The sequence below is a fragment of the Pan troglodytes genome, chromosome 2 (assembly GCF_028858775.2).
Source record: "Pan troglodytes isolate AG18354 chromosome 2, NHGRI_mPanTro3-v2.0_pri, whole genome shotgun sequence".
NCBI classification, from domain to species: Eukaryota; Metazoa; Chordata; class Mammalia; order Primates; family Hominidae; genus Pan; species Pan troglodytes.
In genome coordinates, this window is record NC_086015.1 from 188731748 (window position 1) to 188758443 (window position 26696).

The 26696-nt window shown below is 44.8% G+C and overlaps 2 protein-coding genes across 5 annotated transcripts in view; one reads left to right on the top strand and one right to left on the bottom strand.

Moving 5' to 3' along the window:
• LIPH (lipase H) overlaps positions 1-5437 on the bottom strand; it is a 46502-nt gene extending 41065 nt beyond the window's left edge. Inside the window, exon 1 of one of the 3 annotated variants that reach the window (XM_516924.8) lies at positions 5051-5437. In XM_516924.8, the coding sequence (XP_516924.5) occupies positions 5051-5099 (49 nt within the window). In that variant the 5' untranslated portion in view covers positions 5100-5437. The remainder of the gene's footprint in view (positions 1-5050) is intronic. The other 2 variants (XM_003310156.6, XM_063807404.1) reach the window with 2 other exon arrangements.
• Positions 5438-26137: 20700 nt separating this feature from the next.
• Positions 26138-26696, top strand: part of SENP2 (SUMO specific peptidase 2) — a 48592-nt gene continuing 48033 nt past the window's right edge. For both annotated transcript variants that reach the window (XM_003310158.5, XM_054681302.1), the window contains exon 1: positions 26138-26415. In XM_003310158.5, coding sequence (XP_003310206.4) covers positions 26153-26415 — 263 coding nt within the window. In that variant the 5' untranslated portion in view covers positions 26138-26152. The remainder of the gene's footprint in view (positions 26416-26696) is intronic.

The following is a 26696-nucleotide window of genomic DNA, read 5'->3' on the forward strand; positions in this document are numbered from 1 at the left end:
GTGTAGTGCCCAGTCAGGAAGTAAAACAGCCCTGACTCATACTGCTTTTTTATCTCGAGTTTTGGTTTCTAAGGTGTGCTTGAGCTTTCTTCCCCTCCACCCCATCCCCAAACATGACATAGATGTATATTAATAACTTCTTTAGAACAGAGGTCAACAGTCAGGTTTACTGACTTGATGCTGCCTGAAAGTATTTACTGAAGGCAGGGCACGGTGGCTCACGCCTGTAATCCCAGAACTTTGGGAGGCTGAGGAGGGTGGATTGCCTGAGTTCAGGAGTTCGAGACCAGCCTGGCCAGCCTGGCCAACATGGTGAAACCCCGTCTCTACTAAAAATACAACAAATTAGCCGGGCATGGTGGCAGGCACCTGTAATCCCCAGTTACTCGGGAGGCTGAGGCAGGAGAATCGCTTGAATCTGGGAGGCAGAGGTTGCAATGAGCCGAGATCGCGCCGCTGCACTCCAGCCTTGGCAACAAGAGCAAAACTCCATCTCCAAAAAAAAAAAAAAAAAAAAAGAAGAAAGAAAGAAAGTATTTACTGAGACCCAGATAAAGATTAACAGATACATTTTCAAGTATTCTGCATGCTTGGCAATGGATGTTACTGTCTGGGATACAAGCTCATTACACGTTGATGCCGTTGATGCCAAAATGTTCACAGTAACCTATGCTTGAGCAGACTCTTATGCTTGCCTGAAGACACTGTTCTGAAGGAATTTCCAAAAGTCCAAGAAATAAAAATCTGAAGTTTTTTTAGGCCAGAAACTTTGCGTTCCTCGTATTAGAAAATGAGTTGGGGCCAGGCGCAGTGGCTCAAGCCTGTAATCCCAGCATGTTGGGAGGCCGAGGCGGGCGAATCACCAGGTCAAGAGATCGAGACCATCCTGGCCAACCTGGTGAAACCCTGTCTCTACTAAAAATACAAAAATTAGCTGGGCGTGGTGGTGGGCACCGGTAGTCCCAGCTACTTGGGAGGCTGAAGCAGGAGAATTGCTAGAACCAGGGAGGCGGAGGTTGCAGTGAGCCGAGATCGCGCCACTGCGCTCCAGCCTGGCGACAGAGCGAGACTCTGTCTCACATAAAAGAAAAAACAAACAAACAAAAAAAACTCATCCTAGGTCAAGCACAGTGGCTCACACCTGTAATCCTAGCACTTTGGGAGGCCGAGGTAGGTGGATCACCTGAGGTCAGGAGTTCGAGACCAGCCTGGCCAATATGGTGAAACCCCATCTCCACTAAAAATACAAAATTAGCTAGGTGTGGTGGCACATGCCTTTAGTCCCAGCTACTTGGAAGGCTGAGGCAGGAGAATCACTTGAACCTGGGAGGCAGAGGCTACGGTGAGCCAAGATCGTGCCACTGCACTCCAACCTGGGCGAGACAGAGCAAGACTCCATCTCAGAAACAAAACAAAACAAAACAAAACAAAACAAACCGCATCCTGAGCCAGACTGTGAAAGGATTACAGTTGGACAGCGTCAAACCTGGTGAAGCGTTTGTTTTGCCAGGCATGGTGGCTCACACCCGTAATCACAGCACTTTGGGAGGCCGAGGCAGGTGGATCACAAGGTCAAGAGTTCAAGACCAGCCTGGCCAAGATGGCGAAACTCCGTCTCTACTAAAAATACAAAAATTAGCTGGGCGTGGTGGCGGGTGCCTGTAATCCCAGCTACTTGGGAGGCTGAGGCAGAGAATTGCTTGAACCCGGGAGGCAGAGGTTGCAGTGAGCTGAGATCGCACCACTGCACTCCAGCCTGGCAACAGAGTGAGACTCCATCTCAAAAAAAAAAAAAGAAAATATTTGTTTCTTTTTTACCCTGGGCAGAGACAGGCAAGAAGCATATGGGCAGGATGCCCTCTTGATTGGAAGGACATGCCTGCTTTTAACCACTGGCTGTGTTTCTTTAGGATGCAACCGAGAAAATAAATGAGATGCCAGATTTTCTCATTCTCATTTCTGAATCATGTGCATAAATATGCACATTCACACCCCCTCATTCACCTTTGCCAACTTGTTAGAGAAAGATGAGTCACCACACAGGCACAGTTCCAAATCATTCTAGAGGATTGCAAATATCTGAGGAAATAATTCTGGTTTTGGCATTAAACAATTTTTTCTGGGAAAATATCTATCTAGTTTTACAGTTGCTATGGGCCAAAATATTGATAGCAGAGTAACTTTTAAAAATACTTATGTCAAGCAGTCTTAATTTAGAACAATATTTTAAAACCTATGTTTGTTTCACCACCTGCAGCTGAAAAACCCTGAGGAATTGTTAAAAATGCAGATTCTAGGCCAGGCACAATGGTATGTGCCTGTAAGTTCCAGATACAGACAGGGCGGGAAAATTTTTGAGACAGGGTCTTGTTCAGCCAGGCTGAAGTGCAGTGGCTACTCAGAGGCACAGTCATAGCTCACTGCAGCCTCCAACTCCTGGGCTCAAGCGATCCTCCCACCTCGGCCTCCCCAAGTGCTGGGACTACAGATGTGAGCCCCCAGGACCAACCAAAAAAATTTTTAAGATGTAGATTCCAGGATCTCACTCCCAGATCTACTAAGTTTGGATTTTTGGAGGTGGAGTCTGCATTTTAATCAAGCCCTTAGGGGATTCTAGTGTACTTTAGTTTGTTAGCCATTGCTTTGTTCACTGGTAGGATTATGGCAAACATTCCTAACATTATTTCACAAAGATTAGAAAACAAAACAAACATTTCTGAAACTGAATGACTTGTATCCTTGGGATTTCTGAAGCCCATTTTAATGCTTGTTAATTTTTGAACTGCAAGCAGAAGGGAAAAACAAGAAGTCCATGTATTTGAGATTAATAATGTCTGCTACCAGATGAATATTATTCAACACCCTCCCTAATGAAAGTTCCAAGTTTATGGTTTCCTAGACACTGAGAAGACTAGAATTAGCTTATAGCTATACTATTTTTTTTCCTTCTACCTACAGAAGTTTATTCTTGTGTGTCTCTGTCTGCTGAGATTCTATCATGCAGCAGTGACAGTCTTCTAGAATCTAGCAATAAAACAAGACTTCTGAGAAGATGCTAAGGAAAAGGAAGGTCACAAAAAAATTAAGTTGCCATTTTTTTCAACTTTATAGATGGAGATACATAATGAAAGACTGGAAGAAGGTACCCACAAGCCATCTCGTGTTTTTGTGTTAGGGTTGGCCCTGACCCATTTAAGATACCTCTACATTTATATTATTATATATATTTTTTGAGATGGAGTCTCACTTTGTTGCCCAGGCTGGAATGCAGAGGCTCGATCTTGGCTCACTGCAACCTCTGCCTCCCAGGTTCAAGAGATTCTCCCGTCTCAGCCTCCCGAGTAGCTGGGATAACAGGTGCATGCCACCAGGCCCGGCTAATTTTGTATTTTCAGTAGAGATGGGGTTCACCATGTTGGCCAGGCTGGTCTTGAACTCCTGACCTCAGGTGATCCACGCGCCTTGGCCTTTCAGAGTGCTGGGATTATAGGCATGAGCCACTGCGCCTGGCCATTTATCTTAATTTTTTTTAATTTAAAAATGATAATAGGCCGGGCGCGGTGGCTCATGCCTGTAATCCCAGACTTTGGAAGGCCAAGGCGGGTAGATCACAGAATTGAGACCATCCTGGCCAATGTGGTGAAACCTCATCTCTACTAAAAATACAAAATTAGCCAGGCGCAGTGGCGCACTCCTGTAGTCCCAGCTATTTGGGAGGCTGAGGCAGGAGAATCGCGTGAACCAGGGAGGGGGAGGTTGTAGTGAGCCAAGATCACGCCACTGCACTCCAGCCTGGATGACAGAGCAAGACTCCATCTCAAAAAAAAAAAAGATAATAAACATATACTTTAAAATATCGAGTTCTCAGTTAAAAATATCATCATTGGTATGATTTTAACTTACTAGAAAATCAACTTCAAAACCATATATAAAGAAAAATTTATAGGCCAGAAATCCTAATACTATTTTTCCATTTGCCTTCTAAACTTCATTCACATGCATACATACATGATTTTAACATAGTTGTAATTATAGTTTACCAACAAATTTAAGTTCTACTTTTTCTACTTTGCATTACTTTAAAAATGTTTGCTTATTTCTGCATATCATCAGAATTAGTTTAAAGGCTACTTTAAAAAAATTAAGTTGATATACTGTCTTTTATCCATTCCTGTATGTAGAAACATTTTGGTTATATCTAGTTTCAAGTTATTGCAAGTAATATAGTTAGACTTATCTCTGCATAGGAGGCTTTTTTCTTTTAAAAGTTATGCATTTAGAATAAATTCCCAGCAATGGTTTTACTAGCTTAAAGTATATGAACATTTTTACAGATCTTAATATACAACATATTTACCCTTTGCCCTTCAAAAAAATTATATCAACCTTCATTACCACAGCTATCTGAAACAAAACTGAATACCTAAAAATGTTGCAAAGTGTCAAATTTTATTTTTTTAAGCATTTCACTTTATTTTTGTTACATTATCTGGTACATTAGGGTTTTAATTTTGATTTCTTCATTATGATTCATAATTTTTAAGTTATAAGAATGCCAGGAACCATTCCAAGGAGTTTATCTATATAAAATTATGTTTTCTCTAAGAATAATTTAAATAAACTCTCAATGCATGAAAACATAAAAACCAACCCTCGATATATTAAATATAAGATAGATTTTTATATTTCCAGAAAATAAATCATCTCATTTCACAGAACTAGAAAGGCACAGATAAATAGGCTAAGAAAGAAAATAAGACTTCTAGATTTTTCAGCATATTTGATTGCTGTAAATAAGAAGAAATTAATTCAAAGACATAATAGCTTCTTTTATTATTGAGAAATTTTTTTCAGGATGAGAAAGTTCATCTAACCTGTATCTTTTTTTTTTTTTTTAAGGAAATGATACAGGCTTCCTATATCTTTCTCCTTAAAAAAGACTCTATGGACTTAAGTTCACTGAAGGAAGTGGAATGATGACATGCAAAATGACAACACAACTAATTCTATTTTTTAAGCAGTTAAGAAAACCAGTTTGTAAATAACCTACCTGATCTTGACAAGCACATCAAACTGATGAATAAGTAGAATCTCAACATATGGAAACTGGAGAGATCGTGTGTCACGTTCACAAGAATGATTTACTCCGCAGAGGCTTAAGAGTTTCCACTGTGGGATTTTGCTCACAGTGAGCTCAGACGACTCAGAGGTGTGGTGACAACAGGAAGTTCCCTAGGGACTGACTGCAGGCAGTCCCAACCCTTTCAGGATCTTTGACTCCTCCTCTTTTCAATAAAAGGTCACTCATTGTCTACTTTATACAATTTTGTGCATATCTTAATATTATAATCTGCATCTGCAGAATGACGAGTTCAGAATAGTTTCATTCTTCGTGGGCGGTTTATTAGTTGTTTGGCTTGGTGTGTTGAAACCAAGTGTGGCTTGAGATCTTTTCCCCTTGGTTCTTGTGAATGAAATAACAAATCCAGTTTGTATCTGTTGGCCTGTATATACAAAACCAGTTTTTATGTTAATTCATACACTCATTCATCATAGGGCAGTCTTTAGATTTTAAGAACATTTCATTAGGTCCAATTATACATCTACATTTGCCAAAATATATGTATGCTTCAGATTAAAAGAAACTTTTTTTGGTGTTATATATCTTTATTTGTATTTCTTCCTACCTAGAATTTCTACATCTCTAATAGGTCTTTTTTAAAAAAGAAAAACAGGCCGGCACGGTGGCTCATGCCTGTAATCCCAACACTTTGGGAGGCTGAGGCGGGTGGACTGCTTGAGGTCAGGAGTTTGAGACTAGCCTGGCCAACATGGCGAAACCGTCTCTACTAAAATTACAAAAATTAGCCGGGTGTGGTGACACGCACCTGTAATCCCAGCTACCTCAGGAGGCTGAGGCACAAGAATTGCTTGAACCCGGGAGGCAGAGGTTGCAATGAGTCCACATCACATCACTGCACTTCAGCCTGGGCGACAGAGCGACTGTCTCAAACAATAAATACATAAATAAAAAGGAAAAATAAATGAAAAACTTTCAAATAGAACCCCATGCCAGAATCTATGTATCTCAGTGACAGAGGTAACTAAACTTGTGCTGCATAGCTCCAAGGTAATTTAATTCCCTTTCTGGTGAGAGTGCTTGCAACACTAACTCAGGCTTCTAGTGGTCTGATGAGCTTAAAAATAAATTAATAAGCCGGGCGCGGTGGCTCACGCCTGTAATCCCAGCACTTTGGGAGGCCGAGGCGGGCGGCTCACGAGGTCAGGAGATCGAGACCATCCTGGCTAACACGGTGAAACCCCCTCTCTACTAAAAATACAATTAGCCGGGCGTGGTGGCGGCCGCCTGTTGTCCCAGCTACTCGGGAGGCTGAAGCGGGAGAATGGCGTGAACCTGGGAGGCGGAGCTTGCAGTGAGCCAAGATCGCTCCACTGCACTCCAGCCTGTGCAACCGAGCGAGACTCCGTCTCAAAATAAATAAATAAATAAAAATTAATAAAAAAATTAATATGCTGGGCGCGGTGGCTCATGCCTGTAATCTCAGCACTTTGGGAGGCTGAAGGGGGTGGATCGCTTGAGCCCAGGAGTTCCAGTCCAGCTTGGGCAACATGGCAAAAACCCATCTCTGAAAAAAAATACAGACATTCTTTAGTGCACCTGTGGTCCCAGCTACTAAGGAGGCTGAAGTGAGAGGATCACCTGAGCCCAGGAAGCAGGAAGTTGCCATGAGCCAAAATCATACCACTGCACTCCAGCCTGGGTGACAGAGTGAGACCCTGTCTCTAAATAAATAAATAAATAATAAAGACGCAACTTAAGAAAACATTTCATCCAAAGCATCAGGCAAAAGCAATTAGTCATTTAGCATTGTCTACCTGAAGTATGGGTTTGTGAAGTAATAATACCGCTCATATAAGTTTATCTATTAGTTCTCTTCATGTTCCCACCCCATTTGAATAGCAGGAGATTCCTTTGCAGGAAGTAGATTCTAGCAATGCTTCCCAAGAAGTCAGTAAGTCAGAATCACCTGGGGGCTTTTAAAAGTACTATGTGCAGATTTCTGTGTCACACATCAGACCTAATGAATACCAAGACTGCCTAGGGCTGACTTATTATACTAACGTGAGTTCAAATCCCTTGTCTTCCACTAGCTTAGTTGTGTAGACTCAGGCAAAACATTTAAGTTCTTTTTTTTTTTTTTTTTTTTTTTTTTTTTTGGTGAGACGGAGTCTCACTGTCACACAGGCTGGAATGCAGTGGCGCGATCTCGGCTCACTGCAAGCTCCGCCTCCCGGGTTCACGCCATTCTCCCGCCTCAGCCTCCTGAGTAGCTGGGGCTACAGGCGCCCGCCACCACGCCCGGCTGATTTTTTTGTATTTTTGGTAGAGACGAGGTTTCACCGTGTTAGCCAGGATGGTCTCATCTCCTGACCTCGTGATCTGCCCGCCTCGGCCTCCCAAAGTGCTGAGATTACAGGCGTGAGTCACAGTGCCCGGCCCGCCGCTTTCTTTTCTTTTCTTTTTTTTTTTTTCAGACAAAGTCTCACTCTACCACCCAGGCTGGAGTGCAGTGGTGCAAGCTCACTGTAACCTCGAACTCCTAGGCTCAAGTGATCCCCCTGCCTCAGCTTCCCTAGAACTATAGGTGTATGCCACCACGCCCGGCTACAATTTTTTGATTGTAGAGATGGGATACTTGCTACATTGCCCAGGCTGGTCTGAGAACTTCTGGATTCAAGTGATATTCCCACCTCAGCCTCCCAAAGTGTTGAGATTACAGGCGTGAGTCACCGTGCCTGACCCAACATTTAGGTACTTAAAGTCTATTTTCTTAGCTGTAAAATGAAGACAATAAAATCACACATTTCACAGGGTTGTTATATGGACTAAATGAGATATTACAGCTAAAGTCCTTAGCACTGTGCTAAGATAAGCGCTCTGGCAACTTGATAACTATTGTTATTATCTAGCTGGCCACACATCTGTACCTTTCCTTTCCAGCAGAAGGCAGGCTGCACAATGTTGAGAAGAGAGACTTAGACAGGACTTTTAGGACTGGGGGCACCCTAAGTCTTGGGTCTTCAGGTGAGAGACTTCAGTCACCACTTCAGCCTGTTTTTGGTTTTGGTTTTGTCTCCTGCTTGGAGAAATAAATTAAGGAACTGTGAATAAGTGAAACCAAATAGGTCGGGTGTGATGGCCCAGGCCTGTAATTCCAACACTTTGGGAGGCCAAGGCGGGCGGATCACCTGAGGTCAGGAGTTCGAGACCAGCCTGGCCAACATGGTGAAACCTCATCTTTACTAAAAATACAAAAGTGAGCCAGGCATGGTGGCACACGCCTATAATCCCAGCTACTTGGGAGGCTGAGGCAGGAGAATCTGGGAGGCGGAGGTTGCAGTGAGCCGAGATCGCGCCACTGCACTCCAGCCTGGGCGACAGAGTGAGACTCTGTCTCGACAACAAAAAAAAGAAAAACCAAATAGATGGCCTGTTAGCCTGTCTATTTTTCGCTCAGCTTTTGTTTAGTTTAGAGAAAAATTTGCTTTTATTGCTGTAAGCTTTACTAATTTGAAAACAACTGCCCTCTGGAACAAATGGAGACTTGTTTCACATCTCTTTTAGGAACCTGTTAGGGAATTCCTTGCTCCCTGTTCAATCAGTGTACTTGCCTGGTAAATATTTGTTAGGTCCTGTGAGTTTTAAGTACCATGCCAAGTGCTTATCTACACAGAGCTAATGTACATTTTCCTGGAAACTATCCAATTATAGGAATGGGAATCATTTCTGTTGGGAGGACTCTTTGTGTTACTTTTTGTTGTTGTTGTTGTTTTTGAAACAGGGTCTCACTCTGTCATCCAGACTTGAGTGCAGTGACTCGATCACAGCTCACTGGTCTTGACCTCCTGGGCTTAAGGGATTCTCCCACCTCAGCCTCCTGAGGAGCTGGGGTCACAGGCACACGTCACCATGCCCTGCTAATTTTTTAATGTTTTTGTAGAGATGGTGTCTCACAGTGTTGCCCAGGCTGATCTCAAACCCCTGGACTCAAGCAGTCCTCCCGCCTTAGCCTCTCAAAGTGCTGGGATTACAGGCATGAGCCACCGTGCCTGGCCTCTTTGTGTTACTATTAATGATTTTCCTGCTGGTGGGTACAGAAGGTCTCTAACTTCTTAACTGTGCTCCTTTCTATTTTAGGCTTTCAGAACAGCACAAAATTCGATGGAAGAATCTGTCCCTTATATTTTTGCAACAGTGAGAAATATCAAATATAAGAAAACATAAAACATTCCCGAGAATGGGGAGAGGAGAGGCAGGGAGGAGAGGAGAATGTGTTTGACTGTAGAAGAATCTTTTAGTTGGCCGGGCTCATGCCTGTAATCCCAGCACTTTGGAAGGCCGAGGCAGGTGGATCACCTGATGTCAGGAGTTCGAGACAAGCCTGGCCAACATGGTGAAACCCCGACTCTACTAAAAATACAAAAATTAGCTGGGTGTGATGGCGGGTGCCTGTAATCCCAGCTACTCGGAAGGCTGAGGCAGAAGAATTGCTTGAACCCAGGAGGTGGAGGTTGCAGTGAGCCGATATCGTGCCATTGCACTCCAGCCTGGGTGACAAGAGCAAGATTCCATCTTAAAAAAAAAAATCATCTTTTAGTGATGAAATAATTGTGTATCTTAATTGTGGTAGTGGCTATGTGGTGGTGGACAGGTGATAAAATAGCACAGAACTACACACACTTACATGTGAAACTCTAAATGAGATCTGTGGATTGTCAACCAGGGTCAATTTTTTTGTTTTGCTTATTTTTATATTGATTTTTTATTTTTTTGAGACAAGGTCTCACCCTGTCACCCACCACAACCTCCAACTCTTGGGCTCAACTGATCCTCCACCTCAGCCTCCTGAGTAGCTGGGACCATAGGCACAAGCCACTGCACCTATTTTTGTAACTTTCTGAGAACCAATAATTATTTTTATTTTCTTTTAGTTTTCTTTTTTTTGTGTGTGACAGTCTTGCTCTGTAGCCCAGGCTAGAGTGTAGTGGTGCAACCTCGGTTCACCACAACCTCCGCCTCCCAGTTTCTAGCTATCCTCCTGCCCCTCAGCCTCCTGAGTAGCTGGGATTACAGGCATGTGCCACCACGCAGAGCTAATTTTTGTATTTTTTTAGTAGAGACAGTGTTTTGCCATGTTGGCCAGGCTGGTCTCAAACTCCTGGACTCAAGTGATCCACCCTCCTCGGCCTCCCAAAGTCCTGGGATTATAGGTGTATGCCACCATGCCCGACCCAAAAATTATTTCAAAATAAAGTTTTCCAGGCTGGGCGTGGTGGCTTATGTCTGTAATCCCAGCACTTTGGGAGGCTGAGGTGGGTAGATCACCTGAGGTCAGGAGTTCGAGACCAGCCTCACCAATATGATGAAATCCCGTCTCTACTAAAAATACAAAAAAATTCACCAAGTGTGGTGGCTTATGCCTATAATCCCAGCTACTTGGGAGGCTGAGACAGGAGAATTGCTTGAACCCAGGAGGCAGAGGTTGGGAGGCAGACGTTGTGGTGAGCTGAGATTGTGCCATTGCACTCCAGCCTGGGAAACAAGAGTGAAACTCCATCTCAAAATACATATATATATATATATATACATATATATATATACACACACACACACACACACACACGCACACACACACAAATTAGCTGGGCATGGTGGCAGGCGCCTGTAATCCCAGCTACTCAGGAGGCTGAGGCAGGAGAATCGCTTGAACCCAGGAGGTGGAGGTTGCAGTGAACCGAGATTGCGCCACTGCATTCCAGTCTGCAAAACAGAGCAAGACTCAGTCTCAAAAAAAAAAAGAACTTTTCCACAATTTTAAAAGATGAGTCAACTCATAATCATTTGAAATAATTTATTCAAAAGTATTCTAAGAAAAAGCATGTCTTCATTTCCAATCAGTTAATTACTATTTTCTCAATTCTATGACCTCCTGATTACAACTCTAAGAATACCACAGTTTTCCTAGTTTCCAATCTAGAAACCTATGGGTTTTTCTTCTTCTTTCTTAAACCTAGAAGTCACTTGCTACAGAGAGCATATTTAAAAGGTACAGGCAAGCTTCCAAACGCATGGACAGGAAAAACAGGTATGAAGTGTAATGGAACTAAGGGGTGGAGGTTTTATAACTCTCATTTGTTTCAACAGCCAAGAAAGGTGACCTGCGTCCCCACCCGCCCAGGTCTAGGGCTCCAAGCTGGTATATGACTCACTATAACACCCTTTGGTCTTCCCTTCCACATCAGTGACCCTGCCGTTTCTCACTTGCAGTCCAAGTTTGGAAAGATAAGTGGGTTTCTTCAATTCATATCCTGCAAAGACATAAGGGTAACTTTCCCCAATTCCATTTATTTGTTTCATTTCATCATTCCCTCATTTATGGAACATTTCTGGAGCTCTCAGTACAAGAAATAAGGAAGAAATAGAACATGCTCCTTCCCTCAAGAAGATAGACACATTAACAATGAAAATGGTAATAATAATGCTAATATAGGCCAGCATGGTGGCTCATGCCTGTGATGCCAACTGTGGGGGTCGCAAGGCAACATAGTCAAGCTTATGTACAAGGCATTTGAGGTCGGGGAATGGAAAAATACTGAGGCGCTGTGTGTATGTTATTTGTGCATGAGAATGAAACTCGACCCTGAAAACAGGACAGGGAATGGAGTGTGTGGTGTGATAAGGAACGCTGAAAACAGCCTCCTGAGAATGCAGTTTGAGTGCTTTTACAAGGCCATAGGTGCCTCACGACCCGACCTCAAAAGAGCCATCTAGTGGATGTTTGTGGTTTAACAAGCCCTTTCAATAAATACTTGGCGGACGGATGCCGGGGCGGACTCTCTTAGAAGAGCTACCCCGCAATGCCGGGCGCGGTGGCTCACGCCTGTAATCCTAGCACTTTGGGAGACGGAGACGGGTGGATCACGATTCAAGACCAGCCTGGTCAAGATGGTGAAACCCCGTCTCTACTAAAAATACAAAAAAATTAGCCGGGCGTGGTGGCAGGTGCCTGTAATCCCAGCTACTCGGGAGGCTGAGGCAGAGAATTGCTTGAACCCAGGAGGCAAAGGTTGCAGTGAGCCGAGATCATGCCACTGCACTCCAGCCTGGGCAACAGAGCGACTCCGTCTCAAAAAAAAAAAAAAAAAAAAAAGAAGAGCCACCCCCCATTCTAACTGGCGTGAGATGGTATCTCATCGTGGTTTTGATTTGCATTTCTCTAATGACCAGTGATGATCTTTTCTCGTGTCTGTTGGCTGCATAAATGTCTTCTTTTGAGAAGCGTCTGTTCACACATCGGGGCCTGTGGTGGAGTGGGGGGCTAGGGGAGGGATAACATTAGGAGAAATACCTAATGTAGGTGACGGGTTGATGGGTGCAGCAAACCAGGGCACGTGTATACCTGTGTAACAAAACTGCACGTTCTGCACATGTAACCCAAAACTTAAAGTATAGTTAAAAAATAAATAAGAGCTGCCCCCCGCCCCGCTCAGCTGGAATTGTCTGAGAACCCATTTCGTGGCATTCATTGTAAACTATAAGCTCTGCAAGTGGTGTCCCCGACATGATCGCCTTGAAGTTACGTGTGAAGGAGGAGAGCTCATGAATTTTCGGTGAATCTCCACCTGAAAAGAATTCAGAAGATTTAAAGGGAGAGATTCCTGACTCCTATCAGGAGGACACGACCCACACGTAAAATATCAGGTGTTGAGTTATCATGGGTCAGGAAATGACCAAAGAACAGAAAGTTGTGTTTGTTTGTTTGTTTGTTTGTTTTGATATGGAGTCTCGCTCTGCCGCCCAGGCTGGAGTGCAGTGGCGCGATCTCCGCTCACTGCAAGCTCCGCCTCCCGGGTTCACACCATTCTCCTGCCTCAGCCTCCCGAGTAGCTGGGACTACAGGCGCCCGCCAGCCTAGTAGAGACGGGGTTTCACCGCGTTAGCCAGAGTGATCTCGACCTCCTGACCTCGTGGTCCGCCCGCCTCCGCCTCCCAAAGTGCTGGGATTACAGGTGTGAACCACTGCGCCCGGCCCAGAAAGTATTTTTAAAACAGTGCAACAGCTACTTAAGGCTGTCCAGTGCACTGTAGAGCCTGGAGCTCTACACAAGCTCATGCTTTTAATTCGGCAGGAATGTCCTTGGTTTCCTGATCAAGGAACCTTAGATTTAGAGCTATGGGAGCAGGTAGGTCGCTGCCTGAAAAGAGGATATGAGCAAGGTCATTTTACTAATTTTACTATTTTGACCACCTGGGCGCTGGTACACTCTGCGTTGTATCCTCTTTATCTGCCAAATCGCGGTTAGACGGCCCATTATCTCCACCTGAAAATAATTCAGAAGATTTAAAGGGAGGGATTCCTCTCCCCGCTTCATTCCCTTCTATGGGGAATAAGGAAGAGATTTTTTCTAGTGAGGAAAGACAGGAACCAGAACAGCGGGGGCGGGGTAGTGCTCCTCTCTCTACTTCATTCCCTTCTGTAGAGAGGCCTAAGGAGGACATTTTTTCTAGTAAGGATAAGGCGACCGGAGCCTTTTCCTCCCCCTATAGAAAACCCATTGCCCTCCTTTCCTCCACCCTTAAAGGGACCTGCATTTGTTGGCCCCGTTCGTTCGGCCAACAGCACCTCCCATCCCCCTTAAGGAGACTAGAGGCCGCCCAAGGGACAGTTCTTAGATAAGACCCCCTGGTCAGCGAACATCGGTATGATCGGGTGACCGCGTCTCTCAACCAACTTCCCTGCTGGAGGGGTGCCTCCAGGAGGGAAGGAAAGTGGCTGATTATGATTGTCCTCCTAATATGCAAGTTCCCATTTCCTATTTCCAGCATCAGCCTTTCTGGCCTTGTCTTTTTTCTGTTTTTCTGGAGTACGAGGGGAAGTTGCATGCTGCCTCCTGGGTTTTATTCCAGCTAGCTCTAGCTTTCTTGCTGCCTACAGAGGCCTGGGGCAGGAGAGTTGCTAAGATGCCAGGGAGTGCCCATTTGGTCACTGGCAGTCTGGGCAGGTTACCCCTTTCTGGGTTTATGGTGACGGAGGGGAGGCCAAAAGGCACAGAGCAGGCAGCTCCAGCCAGGTCCTGAGGATCCGCCTCACCACGGTCACGTGCCTTAGTAACTGTGCCCAGGAAGTGGCCTGCTGCTGCTTTTCCTACTTCTGCCCTTCCCTGCCACCCCTCGCATGTCTCAGTTGACAAGCAATTTGTTGTCTTCCCTGGCCCCTAGGGAAAGCGGTAAAAAACAGTCCATGTGCACCCCAACCTTACTAGCCTAAGGTGGGCAAAGGAGTGTGAAGCAGCCTAGAGTACAGAGCCCTGGGGGAGGAGCCCGCTAATAAGGGGCGCTCTCCTGTAGCCATATATTAAATGCTAACTAGGCTAAGGTGGAGGAGCTCTGCCAGCTGCTGTCATCTTCAGAAGACAGACACAGCAGTAAGGAATGTTTGTTTTGCTTTTTTATAAAATGTTTAAAAACACTGTGGCTAAGAAACTTCAAAGCAGACCCTGTGCTGCATGTGTGCTCCTCCCCTAAGCCTCTCTGCTTGGGGGTGGTAAAAATAATAAAAAGTACATTTTCAGTACCTTACCTAACAGGGTTGGCTCCAGGCGTAGGTGGCCTAGAAGATAAGGGGAGTGGTTTTCTCCCAGCCTGTTACTCTCTTGCCTCCAGCCTCCGCACTTACACACACACTTTACCACCCTGTCATTCTCTAGCCTCTTACTGCCACTTGTAGTCTTCCTTCCTTCCTCTCAGGGTAAGGACAGCAACAAGTGGCAGGCTATTAAAAATAGAAGCTGCCTAAGGAGCCCAGAACGAATAAAAAGAAACCAGCCACAACCCTACTTTCCCGAGCTCACTTCTAAGACATTCCAGCTAAAGGCTGATGCAGGAAAATGGCCAACACCAAAGGACATTTTTTAAAGTTTTTTTTTTTTTCTGTTTTCTGCACACTTAAGCTAACTCAATGCAGGTTTATTATCCTGGCGACTTGCAGTCACATTCTAATGACTTTCAAGGGCCAAAATATAGTAAAAATCACTTAAAATATCCATCCCTTCCATGCCTTAGTTTAACAGGTAGGCTTTATCTTTTGCCATTTCTGTATTTTATGTTATGTACCTGTCTCATAATCCCTTTAAACATATGCAAAAGACTACAGATTTAATAGCTTCTCTTCTCATAAAGGGATGCCAACGTTGCGTCCAGCTGTCAGGATGTGACCCTGCTATTCTTTTCCTACCTTTAAGCGAGGAACAATTTCATACTCTCTTAGTTTGTGATCTTGATTGGCAAGTAGCAATGACTGACTTTATTGGTAATATCAGCTTTCATTTATCAGCCTCTAAGCTCCTGAACTTTTTACAAACTGTGCCTGTTAAATTTGTATCTATTGTTATCCCTGAGCCTTTTACTTCATGCCACCACTGTCTTTACAGATGGCTCAAAAAAAAAAAAATGGAAAAAGCAGCTATAGTGTGGCAAGATGCCATGCAGAACTGGCAGCACAAAATCCAGGAGCATTTTAAAAACTACACAACAGGCAGAGTTAGGTGCCCTGATATTGGCCTTACAAACTTTTCCTCACCAAGACATAGAGTTAGTGATTCCACTTTTGTGGTGTATAGTATTATTCATTTACATCTTGCACATGTGAAGGGCATTACTAATAAACCATTATTAGCTTTGTTTCTTGTGGTGCAAGAGCTCCTCTGTGCCTGTTGTCACCCCCTTTACATCACAGATACCCACTGTCATTCTATTCTGGGCTACCTGGTCCCTTATCAGAAGGGAACACTCGAGCTGCTACTCTGGTATGACCACAGATGTGGTTTGCAAATTCTCCTGCTTTTTGTGAGCTCAGGCTGATCATGCTTTTTTTCATTAGAACGCCCACAGTCTTAAACAACAGTTTCATTTGACACTTATTCAAACTCGCCTGATTATTAAAACTTGTCCTGATTGCCAACGGCATTCTCTTTCCCCTTTTTCCTTAGGCCTTGGTGCCAACCCACGAGGTCTGCCTAATGCTATTTGGCAAACTGATGCTACTCAGTATCCACCCTTTGGACGTTTCAAATTTCTCCACGTTACCGTAGACACATATACAGGCCTGATACATGCTACCCTCCAGACCAGAGAAAAAACTAAAGATGCAGTTGCTCATTTGTTTAAATCTATTATAGCTCTAAGCCTTCCACACACTAGAAAAACTAAGAATGGGCCAGGCGCAGTGGCCTGTAATCCCAGCACTTTGGGAGGCCGAGGCGGGCGGATCACCTGAGGTCAGGAGTTCGAGATCAGCCTGGGCAACACGGTGAAACCCCGTCTCTACTAAAAATACAAAATTAGCTGGGTGTGGTGGCACATGCCTGTAATCCCAGCTACTCAGGAGGCTGAGGCAGGAGAATCGTTTGAACCTGGGAGGGAGAGGATGTGGTGAGCCAAGATGGCACCATTGCATTCCAACCTGGGCAACAAGAGTGAATCTCTGTCTCACCAAAAAAAAAAAAATTATAATTAATAATGGACCTTGCTATCTTAGTGCTTGATTTGCATATGCATTGCAACTTTGGCATATACAACACAAAACTGGTATTCCTTATAACTCAACACAAAACTGGTATTCCTTATAACTCAACCAGTCAGGCCATTGTTAAATGAGCTCATCAAACTCTTAAAGTATATCTTAATAAACAAAAAAGGGGGAATATGGAACTCTCTTCTTGAGAACAAGACCTGTTGTTGGAGAACCAACTGATAATGATGGTGATGATTCGGAAGCACCTGACATTACCTGGGGACAGCTAAAGAAATTGGATCAACAGGCATCTATTCGGCTTGCAGCCATGGAAGCCCCTGCAACTGCAGAAAATCGGTTTCTTATGTATCTGGCGGTAATTGGGGAAACTTCTAAGAAAGTAAGACAGACGTGGATGTTGGGGTGGCTGGTAATTCTTGTCCTTTGTTAAGTGGAATCAGCTCAAGAACATGTTTATTTGAGTCATGTTCTAAATCCCCCTGTTTTTAATGTTATTACATGGTGGGATGCTGACCTGCCTTTGTCATCTAATGATATTTCTTGGACAGGAGGCCGATGGATGCCCCTGTGTTACCCCTTAACTGAAAATTTGGGATGGATTAAACTGAATGACTCCTTGATTTTATTGTCTAGTAATTCCCTTCTTTGTTTTTCCACAATAGCACATAAGTGTGTTACTCTCATCCCTCAGGAGTATCTTTACTATCAGCCTAAAAGGGATGCTAAGCTTGCAAACTTGACCTTTATTTCTACTATTACCACTAATCTTACTGAGGTCTCTAATGAAGCTTCACAAGTGCCTGATCTTCCTATATGCCATCCGAGTAGGGACTGGAGACATAAGTTTGAGGCCATCCAGTGGTCGCCGTGCAGACAGCCTACACCGTGTCAAGGGCCTCTGTTTGATAATGGCACCTTACTTGATTGGGGTCCCCATGGAAATCTTATGTCTGCAAATCAGGCTATTAGACTTAGGAGTCCCTCCAATAGTTCTATTACCTAGTCAGAATGTGGGCTTTCAGGACCAATATTACAACTGAAAGGGAAACAATCTTTAAGCCCTGCTCATACCCAAATTTGGAGATTAGGATTTCCCTTTTTGAACCGGTTATTTCACATGGTGAGTATATTACTAGCGGTGGCAACTATACCCTCTCTTTGCATAATAATGTTACTGACACAGTCCTGATTTGTACTATGCACCCTTATATACTTTTGTTTGGGCAAGGTGTTCCTAACATAGAGCAGAATCAATCCTTTTATAGTATTAAAGTCTCTTCCAGTAGTTGGTATGCTGCATGCTTGTCTCACCGAAACGTTACACAGTTGAATACAACCTGTCATGATCTTAAAATGGATTTTAAGATCCATTGGATCTTAAATTGGATCCACAATTGTGGCTGCCTGTAAATTTAACCCCGAGCTGGGAAGTAGATTCCACCCTGCAGCTATTTAGAAAAGTGCTTCTCATACTCGAAAAAAAAGAGATTTCTGGCCACTTTAATTGCCTTTTTAGTCTCAGCTATTATTATATTAGCAACTGCTGCTACTGCAGCTGTTTCTCTGGCAGAATCTATTCACACCACCTCAGTGGTGAACCACATGGTATATAATGTAACCCATGAATTTCAAGAACAGGTAAATATTGATAAAACTATTCTGCCTCGCCTGAAGGCTCTTGAAGCTTCTGTTATGTAGCTGGGGAATCTGCAGCAGGCATTCATTACCCGTCAAAATTTACACTGTGATTGGCAATATAATTCTATCTGTATCACACCCCTGCCATATAATAGCTTCCAATATAATTGGGAGAGAGTGAAAGCACATCTGCAAGGGGCTTATCACGACCATTTGTCTTCTCAGATTTCCACTCTTGAGTGTGAATTAAAGAAACGACTTGAAGAATGGTCGCAGTAATTACAAACAAGTACCCTTCAACAATTACAAGAAGGCTTTCAATGGTTAAACCCGAACACTTGGTTGTCTGGGTTAAATATACGCATTTGGATGATGGCTGCTGTACTTATTCTTTTTTGTATCTGTTTGCTAGGCATTTGCAGAAGGTTCTGTGCTGCCACCCGATGCATCTATGACCAGGGAAGAATGATACCAGGGAAGAATTACATCGCATGGGATGACCAGCAAGCTCTAAGAATTAAAGAAGGGGGAGATGTGGGAGGCACATGGCAACATATTCAAGCTTATGTACAAGGCATTTGAGGTCGGGGCATGGAAAAATACTGAGGTGCTGTGTGTATGTTTTATTTGTGCATGAGAATGAAACTCGACCCTGAAAACAGGGCAGGGAGTGGAGTGTGTGGTGTGATAAGGAACGCTGAAAACAGCCTCCTGAGAATGCAGTTTGAGTGCTTTTACAAGGCCACAGGTGCCTCACGACCCGACCTCAAAAAAGCCATCTAGTGGATGTTTGTGGTTTAACAAGCCCTTTCAATAAATGACAGACGGATGCTAAGGTTGACTCTCTTAGAAGAGCTGCCCCCCGCCCTGCTCAGCTGGAATTGTCTGAGAACTCATTCTTGGCGTTCACTGCAAGCTATAAGCTCCGCACCAATACTTTGGAAGACCGAAGCAGGTGGGTCACCTGAGGTCAGGAGTTTGAGACCAACCTGGCCAACAAGGTGAAACCCCCTCTCTACCAAAAATACAAAAATTAGCCGGGCGTGGAGGCAGGTGCCTGTAATCCCAGCTGCTTGAGAAGCTGAGGCAGGAGAATTGCTTGAACCTGGGAGGCAGAGGCTGCACTGAGCCGAGATTGTGCCACTGCATTCCAGCCTGGAAAACAGACCCCATCTCAAAAAAAAAAAAAAAAAAAAAAAAAAAAAAAGGAAAGAAAAAAAAGTGAATATAGAGACATGGACACAAATTCTATAGGAGAACAGGGGGGAAAGCAATGAGGTATAGGGAATCCCAGACCCTGGAAGCATTGCAAAAGCCTCACGGAGGAGGTGCCCTTTGGTCTGGGTTCCAAAAACTAGGTAAGTGTTCATGAGGTACCAAAGGTGGGGGAAGGGCATTCCAGGCAAAGTGAAAAGACCAGGAGACATGAAGGCATGAAAGAAGTGCAGCTTAAGGGATTGGTGTGTATGAATAGGGAAATGATAAAGTAATTTGAAGATAAGCTGTGAAGAACTTCATAGCTATGCTTAAGATATTGGATTTTACCTTCAAGGTGGTAGGAACCTGACCATCTTCTTGTTAACTCATTTATAAGTTAATATGTTTTATTATATAATAATACAAATGAATATAATAATACATAATATATACTATACTACATAATAAATATATCTATATGTTAACTTATTAACATTATTACACACACAGAAATTTTGGTCATTTATTACAAAACAAGAAGGAAAGGCTGGGCATGGTGGCTCATGCCTGTAATCCCAGCACTTCGGGAGGCCGAGGTGGGTGGATCATCTGAGGTCAAGAGTTCGAGACCAGCTTGGCCAACATGGCGAAACCTCGTCTCTTCAAAAAATACAAAAATTAGCCTGGCATGGTGGCGTGTGCCTGTAATCCCAGCTACTAGGGGGCACTGAGGCAGGAGAATTGCTTGAACCCAGGAGGTGGAGGTTACAGTGAGCCCAGACAGCGCCACTGCACTCCTGCCTGGGCAACAAAGGGAGACTCTGTCCCAAAAAAACAAAACAAAACAAAACAGGCCAGGCACGGTGGCTCACGCCTGTAATCTCAGCACTTTGGGAGGCCAAGGCGGGAGGATCACGAGGTCAGGAGATCGAGACACCATCCTGGCTAACACGGTGAAACCCCGTCTCTACTAAAAATATAAAAAATTAGCCGGGCGTGGTGGCGGGCACCTGTAGTCCCAGGTACTCGAGAGGCTGAAGCAGGAGAATGGCATGAACCTGGGAGGCGGAGCTTGCAGTGAGCCCAGATCGCGCCACTGCACTCTAGTCTGGGCGACAGAGAGAGACTCTGTCTCAAAAAAAAAAAAAAAAACGAAGGAAAAATCTATTTAAAATTAAAATCTGGCTGGACGTGGTGGCTCACGCTTGTAATCCCAGCACTTTGGGAGGCCGAGGCAGATGGATCACTTGAGGTCGGGAGTTCAAGACCAGCCTGGCCAACATGGTGAAACCCCATCTCTACTAAAAATACAAAAAATTAGCTGGCTGTGGTGGTGTACGCCTGTAATCCCAGATACTAGGGAGGCTGAGACAGGAGAATCATTTGAACCTGGGAGGCAGAGGTTGCAGTGAGCTGAGATCATGCCATTGCACTCTAGCCTGGGTGACAGAACGAGACTTCCTCTCAAAAAAAAAAAAGAAAAAAAGATCAGCTAGGCATGGTGGCTCATGCCTGTAATCCCAGTACTTTGGGAGGCCAAGGCGGGCGGATCACCTGAGGTCGGGAGTTTGAGACCAGCCTGACCAACATGGAGAAACCCCGTCTCTATTAAAAATACAAAATTAGCCGGGCCTGGTGGCCATGCCTGTAATCCCAGCTACTTGGGAGGCTGAGGCAGGAGAATCGCTTGAACCCGGGAGGCGGAGGTTGTGGTGAGCCGAGATTGCGCCATTGCCCTGCAGCCTGGGCAACAAGAGTGAAACTCCGTCTCAAAAAAAAAAGAAAAAATTAGCCAGGCTTGGTGGCACATGCGTGTAATTTCAGCTACTCTGGAGGCTGAGGCGGGAGAATCGCTTAAACCCGGGAGGCGGAGGTTGCAGTGAGCCGAGATCCTGCCATTGCACTCCAGCCCGGGCAACAAGAGCAAACTACTTCTCAAAAAAAAAAAAAAAAAAAAAAAGAAGAGAAAAAGAAAAAAGATTAAAATCTGCTTAAAAAGTATTGTTCATGGCATAGAGCTACCATGACTTCTTTACAGACAGTGTATCAAACACAATCAATGCAAGTCCGCCCTGTCACTTACTGCTTGTATTCAGAGTGCTGCACAGAACATTTCAAGGAGAGATGGCTCTAACAAGGCCAGTATGCACACTAGTAAGACAGAGACAAAACACTTTTTCTTATTGAAAATTTATTATTATTATTTTTTATTTATTTATTTTTTGAGATGGAGTCTTACTCTTGTTGCCCAGACTGGAGTGCAATGGCGCGATCTCGGCTCACCACAACCTCCAACTCCCGGGCTCAAGCCATTCTCCTGCCTCAGCCTCCGGAGCAGCTGGGATTACAGGCATGCGCCACCACGCCCGGTTAATTTTGTATTTTTAGTAGAGACGAGTTTTCTCCATGTTGGTCAGGCTGGTCTCGAACTCTGGACCTCAGATGATCCACCTGCCTCGGCCTCCCAAAGTGCTAGGATCACAGGCATGAGCCACCGCGCCCGACCTTTTTTTTTTTTTTTTTTTTTTTTTTTTTTGAGATGGAGTTTTGCTCTGTCACCCAGGCTGGAGTGCAATGGCGCGATCTCCGCTCACCGCGATCTCCACTCACCGCAACCTCCGCCTCCTGGGTTCAAGCGATTCTCCTGCCTCAGCCTCCCAAGTAGCTGGGATTACAGGCGCCTGCCACCACGCCCATCTAATTTTTTGTATTTTTAATGGAGATGGGTTTTCACCATGTTGGCCGGGCTATTCTTAAACTCCTGATCTCAGGTGATCCTCCCACCTCAGCCTCCCAAAGTGCTGGAATTACAAGTGTGAGCCACCATGCCTGGCCTAAAATTTTAAAGTAGAGATGGGGTCTCACAATGTTGTCCAGGATGGTCTTGAACACCTGGGCTCAAGCAGTCCTCCTGCCTTCACCTCCCAAAATGTTGGAATTACAGGTGTGAGCCACTACGTCCAGCCTACTAATAGTTATTTTTTTAAATTTAATGCATCCCACTGAAAAAAGTTTTTTTTTGGTTTTGTAATTTGTTTGTTTTTGTTTTTGTTTTGAGACAGGGTCTCACTCTGTCACCTAGGCTGGAGTGCAGTGGCACAATCTCGGTTTACTGCAACCTCTGTCTCCCAGGCTCAAGTGATCCTCCCACCTCAGCCTCCTCAGTAGCTGGGACTACAGGCCCGAACCACCATGCCCAGCTAATTTTCTTTTTCTTTTTTTTTTTGAGATGGTATCTTACTCTGTAGCCCAGGCAGGAGTGCAGTGGCGCAATCTCGGCTCACTGCAACCTCCACCTCCATGGCTCAAGCGATTCTCATGCCACAGCCTCCTGAGTAGCTGGGACTACAGGTGTGCCCCACCATGCCCGGCTAATTTTTCTTTTTGTATTTTAGTAGAGATGGGTTTCACCATGTTGCCCAGGGTGATCTTGAACTCCTGAGGTCAGGTGATCCACCCGCCTCGCCCTCCCAGAGTGCTGGGATTATAGGCGTGAGCCACTGTGCCCGGCTGCTAATTTTTGTATTTTTAGTAGAGACTGGGTTTCACCATGTTGGTCAGGCTGGTATCAAGCTACTAACCTCAGATGATCCACCTGCCTCAGCCTCCCAAAGTGCTGGGATTACAGGCGTGAGCCACCTCACCCAGCCATAATTTTTATTTTGAGGTGGAGTCTCACTCGGTCACCCAAGCTGGAGTGCAGTGATGCGATTTCGGCTCACCGCAACCTCCGCCTCCCGGGTTCAAGCAATTCTCCTGCCTCGGCCTCCCAAGTAGCTGGGATTACAGGCACACACGACCATGCCTGGCTAATTTATATATTTTTGGTAGAGATGGGGTTTCACCATGTTGGCCAGGCAGGTCTTGAACTCCTGACCTCAAGTGATCCTCCCACCTTGGCCTCTCAAAGTGCTGGGATTACAGACGTGAGCCACCACGCCCAGCCTGAAAAAGTTTAAATAAATAAATAAATAAAAATTTGAGGGAAGTGTGCAATATTTACATAACTTTCCATTGGTACCACATAATTTTAAATGTACTTAGATCTTAAACTGTTATTTTAAAATATTATTCTTAGGGCCAGATTTCTGTTTTTATTTTTACTTAACTGGCTTCCCAAGCATTGGTCATGAAACTGGGAGCCTTTATCAGACAATTGTTTCCTGTAGCATGCATGAAGAGTTGTCTCTCCATGTGAGAAGCAACTCTACGGAAATTTCTGTAATCTGGAAGGTTGATCCTTGTCACATTTCTTGGGCCATCATTTAGAACCTTCATGAACCATTTAAGGGGTTCATGCTGTTTCACTCTGTAGGGCATTTCTCACTTTGAGGAATCCCTGTCTTATGGCTGCTTCCAAATTGCAGCTGCTTGCAGAGATGCCTGTCTCTTTTTTCTAGGCTCTCCCCAGGGCCATCCGAAGTTAATTTTAGGGTTGGCCGGGCGCGCTCGTTCACACCCGTAATCCCAGCACTTCGGGAGGCTGAGGTGGGTAGATGGGCTGAGCTCAGAAGTTCCAGACCAGCATGGGCAACGTGGCAAAACCCCGTCTTTACTAAATATACAAAAATTAGCAGGGCATGGTGGTGAGGGTGCCTGTAGTCCTAGCTACTTCAGCTACTTGGGAGGCTGAGGAGGAAGGAACGCTCAAGCCCGGGGAAGTTGAGGATGCAGTGAGCCAAGATCACTCCATTGCACTCTAACCTAGGTGACAGAGCAAGACCCTGTCTCAAAAGAAGAAAAAAAAATTTTTAAGGTTGCCATATGCTCTATATTTTAAGTCAGACCACTCCAAACAAACCTCCCAAATTTGGTGAAAATCAATCCAACCATTTTTAGTCATTCGATAATAGAAAAAGATAGAAACTTAATTTATAAATTTACCTTTCTTAATAAGAATATAAAATTTAGTTTCTTAACAACAACAGAAGAACAAAAGACAAAAGACAACAAGAGAGATCATCCTGCAAACAGCATAAGTTAACAAGATGAAAGGTAGAAGCAGAAATGTCTATTGCAACCGTGAGAAATGATCAGCCCCTATAAAAGACTGTAGTGCGGTAGGTGGCTCACACTTGCAATCTCAGCACTTTGGGAGGCTGAGGCGGGAGGACCTCAGCCTGTCCAATATGGTGAAACCCCGTCTCTACAAAAAATACAAAAATTAGCTGGATGTGGTGGCGGGCACCTGTAATCCCAGCTACTCGGGAGGTTGAGGCAGGAGAATTGCTTGAACCCAGGAGGCAGAGATTGCAGTGGGCCAAGATCGCGCCACTGCACTCCAGCCTGGGTGACAGAGGGAGATTCTGTCTCAAAAAAATAAAGGAAGGACAGTAGTTCTGATAGGTTTGGAAAGAGGAATGAACAGATCTGTGAAAAATGTAGGATACAGACCAGGCAAGTTAAGATTTATTAGATATGAGAAGGAAGGAGAGGCAAGAGAAATGTTAAGCAACAGCTAGCTGTGCTGGGCACTGAATAGGCCCTTCATCTACATAAACACTTTTCTTTTTCTTTTCTTTTCTTTTCTTTTTTTCTTTTTTTTTTTTTTGAGAGGGAGTCTTGCTCTGATGCCCAGGCTAGAGTGCAGTGGCACGATCTCAGCTCACTGCAACCTCCGCCTCCCGGGTTCAAGCAATTCTCCTGTCTCAGCCTCCAGAGTATCTGGGACTATAGGCACGCATCACCACGCCTGGCTAATTTTTGTATTTTTTTAGTAGAGACGGAGTTTCACCATATTGGCCAGGCTGGTCTCAAACTCCTGACCTCGTGATTAGCCCGCCTCGGCGTCCCAAAGTGCTGGGATTACAGGCGTGAGCCACCGCGCCCATCATCTTTTCTTTTTTTTTTCTTTTTTCTTTTTTTTTTTTTTGCGACAGTCTCCCTCTGTCGCCCAGTCTGGAGCATCGTGGTGCGATCTCGGCTCACTACAACATCGGCCTCCTGGGTACAAGCAATTCTCATGCCTCAGCCTTCTGAGTAGGCGGGATTACAGGCACCCACCACAACGCCTGGCTAAATTTTTGTGTATTTTTAGTAGAGACAGGGTTTCACTATGTTGGCCAGACTGGTCTCGAACGCCTGACCTCGTGATCCACCCGCCTCGGCCTCCCAGAGTGCTGGGATTACAGGCATGAGCCACCGCACCCAGCCCTCGTCTGGTACTTAAGAAAAAACTGTAATCCCAGCTACTCAGGAGGCTGAGGCAGGGGAATCGTGTGAACCCGGGAGGCGGAGGTTGCAGTGAGCCAAGATCGTGCCACTGCACTCCAGCCTGGGTGACAGAATGAGACTCCGTCTCAAAAAAAAAAAAAAAAAAAAAAAAAAGTACCAGAAGAGTTGGTACCTAGAAAGAAATTCATCTACAGAGTGGTGAATTATGTTGGATTTTAGGCACATTAGGCCTAACCCGACACAACCTCCTCTAGGGGCCCTTACCCTTTCCAACAAATGGCCTAGAATTCTTTTCTGTCCAGGGGTCAGGAAAAACAAAGTTGAGAAGAAGTTTGTTAACGTTCTCTGAATGCTTTAAAAGGGGAAATTTGCAAGACTAAAGAATGGATCGGAGGGGAGGTAGGTTTGGAGGAAGAAGGGGGTGGGGCCCTGAAAAGGCTTCAAGGAGCTGCTCTGAGCTGAAAGGGGATAAGGATCTTCTTGGAGAACTGGGGCATCTGATTGGAACACCTGCGAAAGCTTAAGCGATGAGGTTGTGCCCCTCTTGCAGTACAAGGCTGCAAATTATCCAAGCCAAGGGCAGAAATCTCAATGTCCTTGTTACTCCATATGGCCTTGGGATTCTCCCATGGCCCTCCAGTAAAGAGCTGCTAGGTCCCGGAAAGGCTGTGGCAGTGGTGGGGTTGGGGTTAAGGATAATCCCACTCCTTGGCCAGTGGATGGACAGTCACCCATGTCTCTACTGTGGACCACAGGACAGCGAAAGCACCAACCCGCAGACAAGTCCCAGGTGGGAGCGAGTATAAGGATGTGTCTCCTTTTCTTCCTTCTAGAGGGTAACTAGGGGGATATGGAGGGAGCATGCACGGTGGGAGGCTGAGGATTGCCACATTCGATTCATGAGTTATTGTTTGCTGATGGGGTCCTGAGATTCTGACTGAGATCTGTAATTCTGAAGCCTTCTCACTCTTCCTGGCAGATGGCCAATGTTTCAGTATTGAGTTTGTAAGGGTGCTATTTATGAGGCAGGAAAAGAAAAAAAAAAATGTGTTGTTGCATTGCACCGCAGGG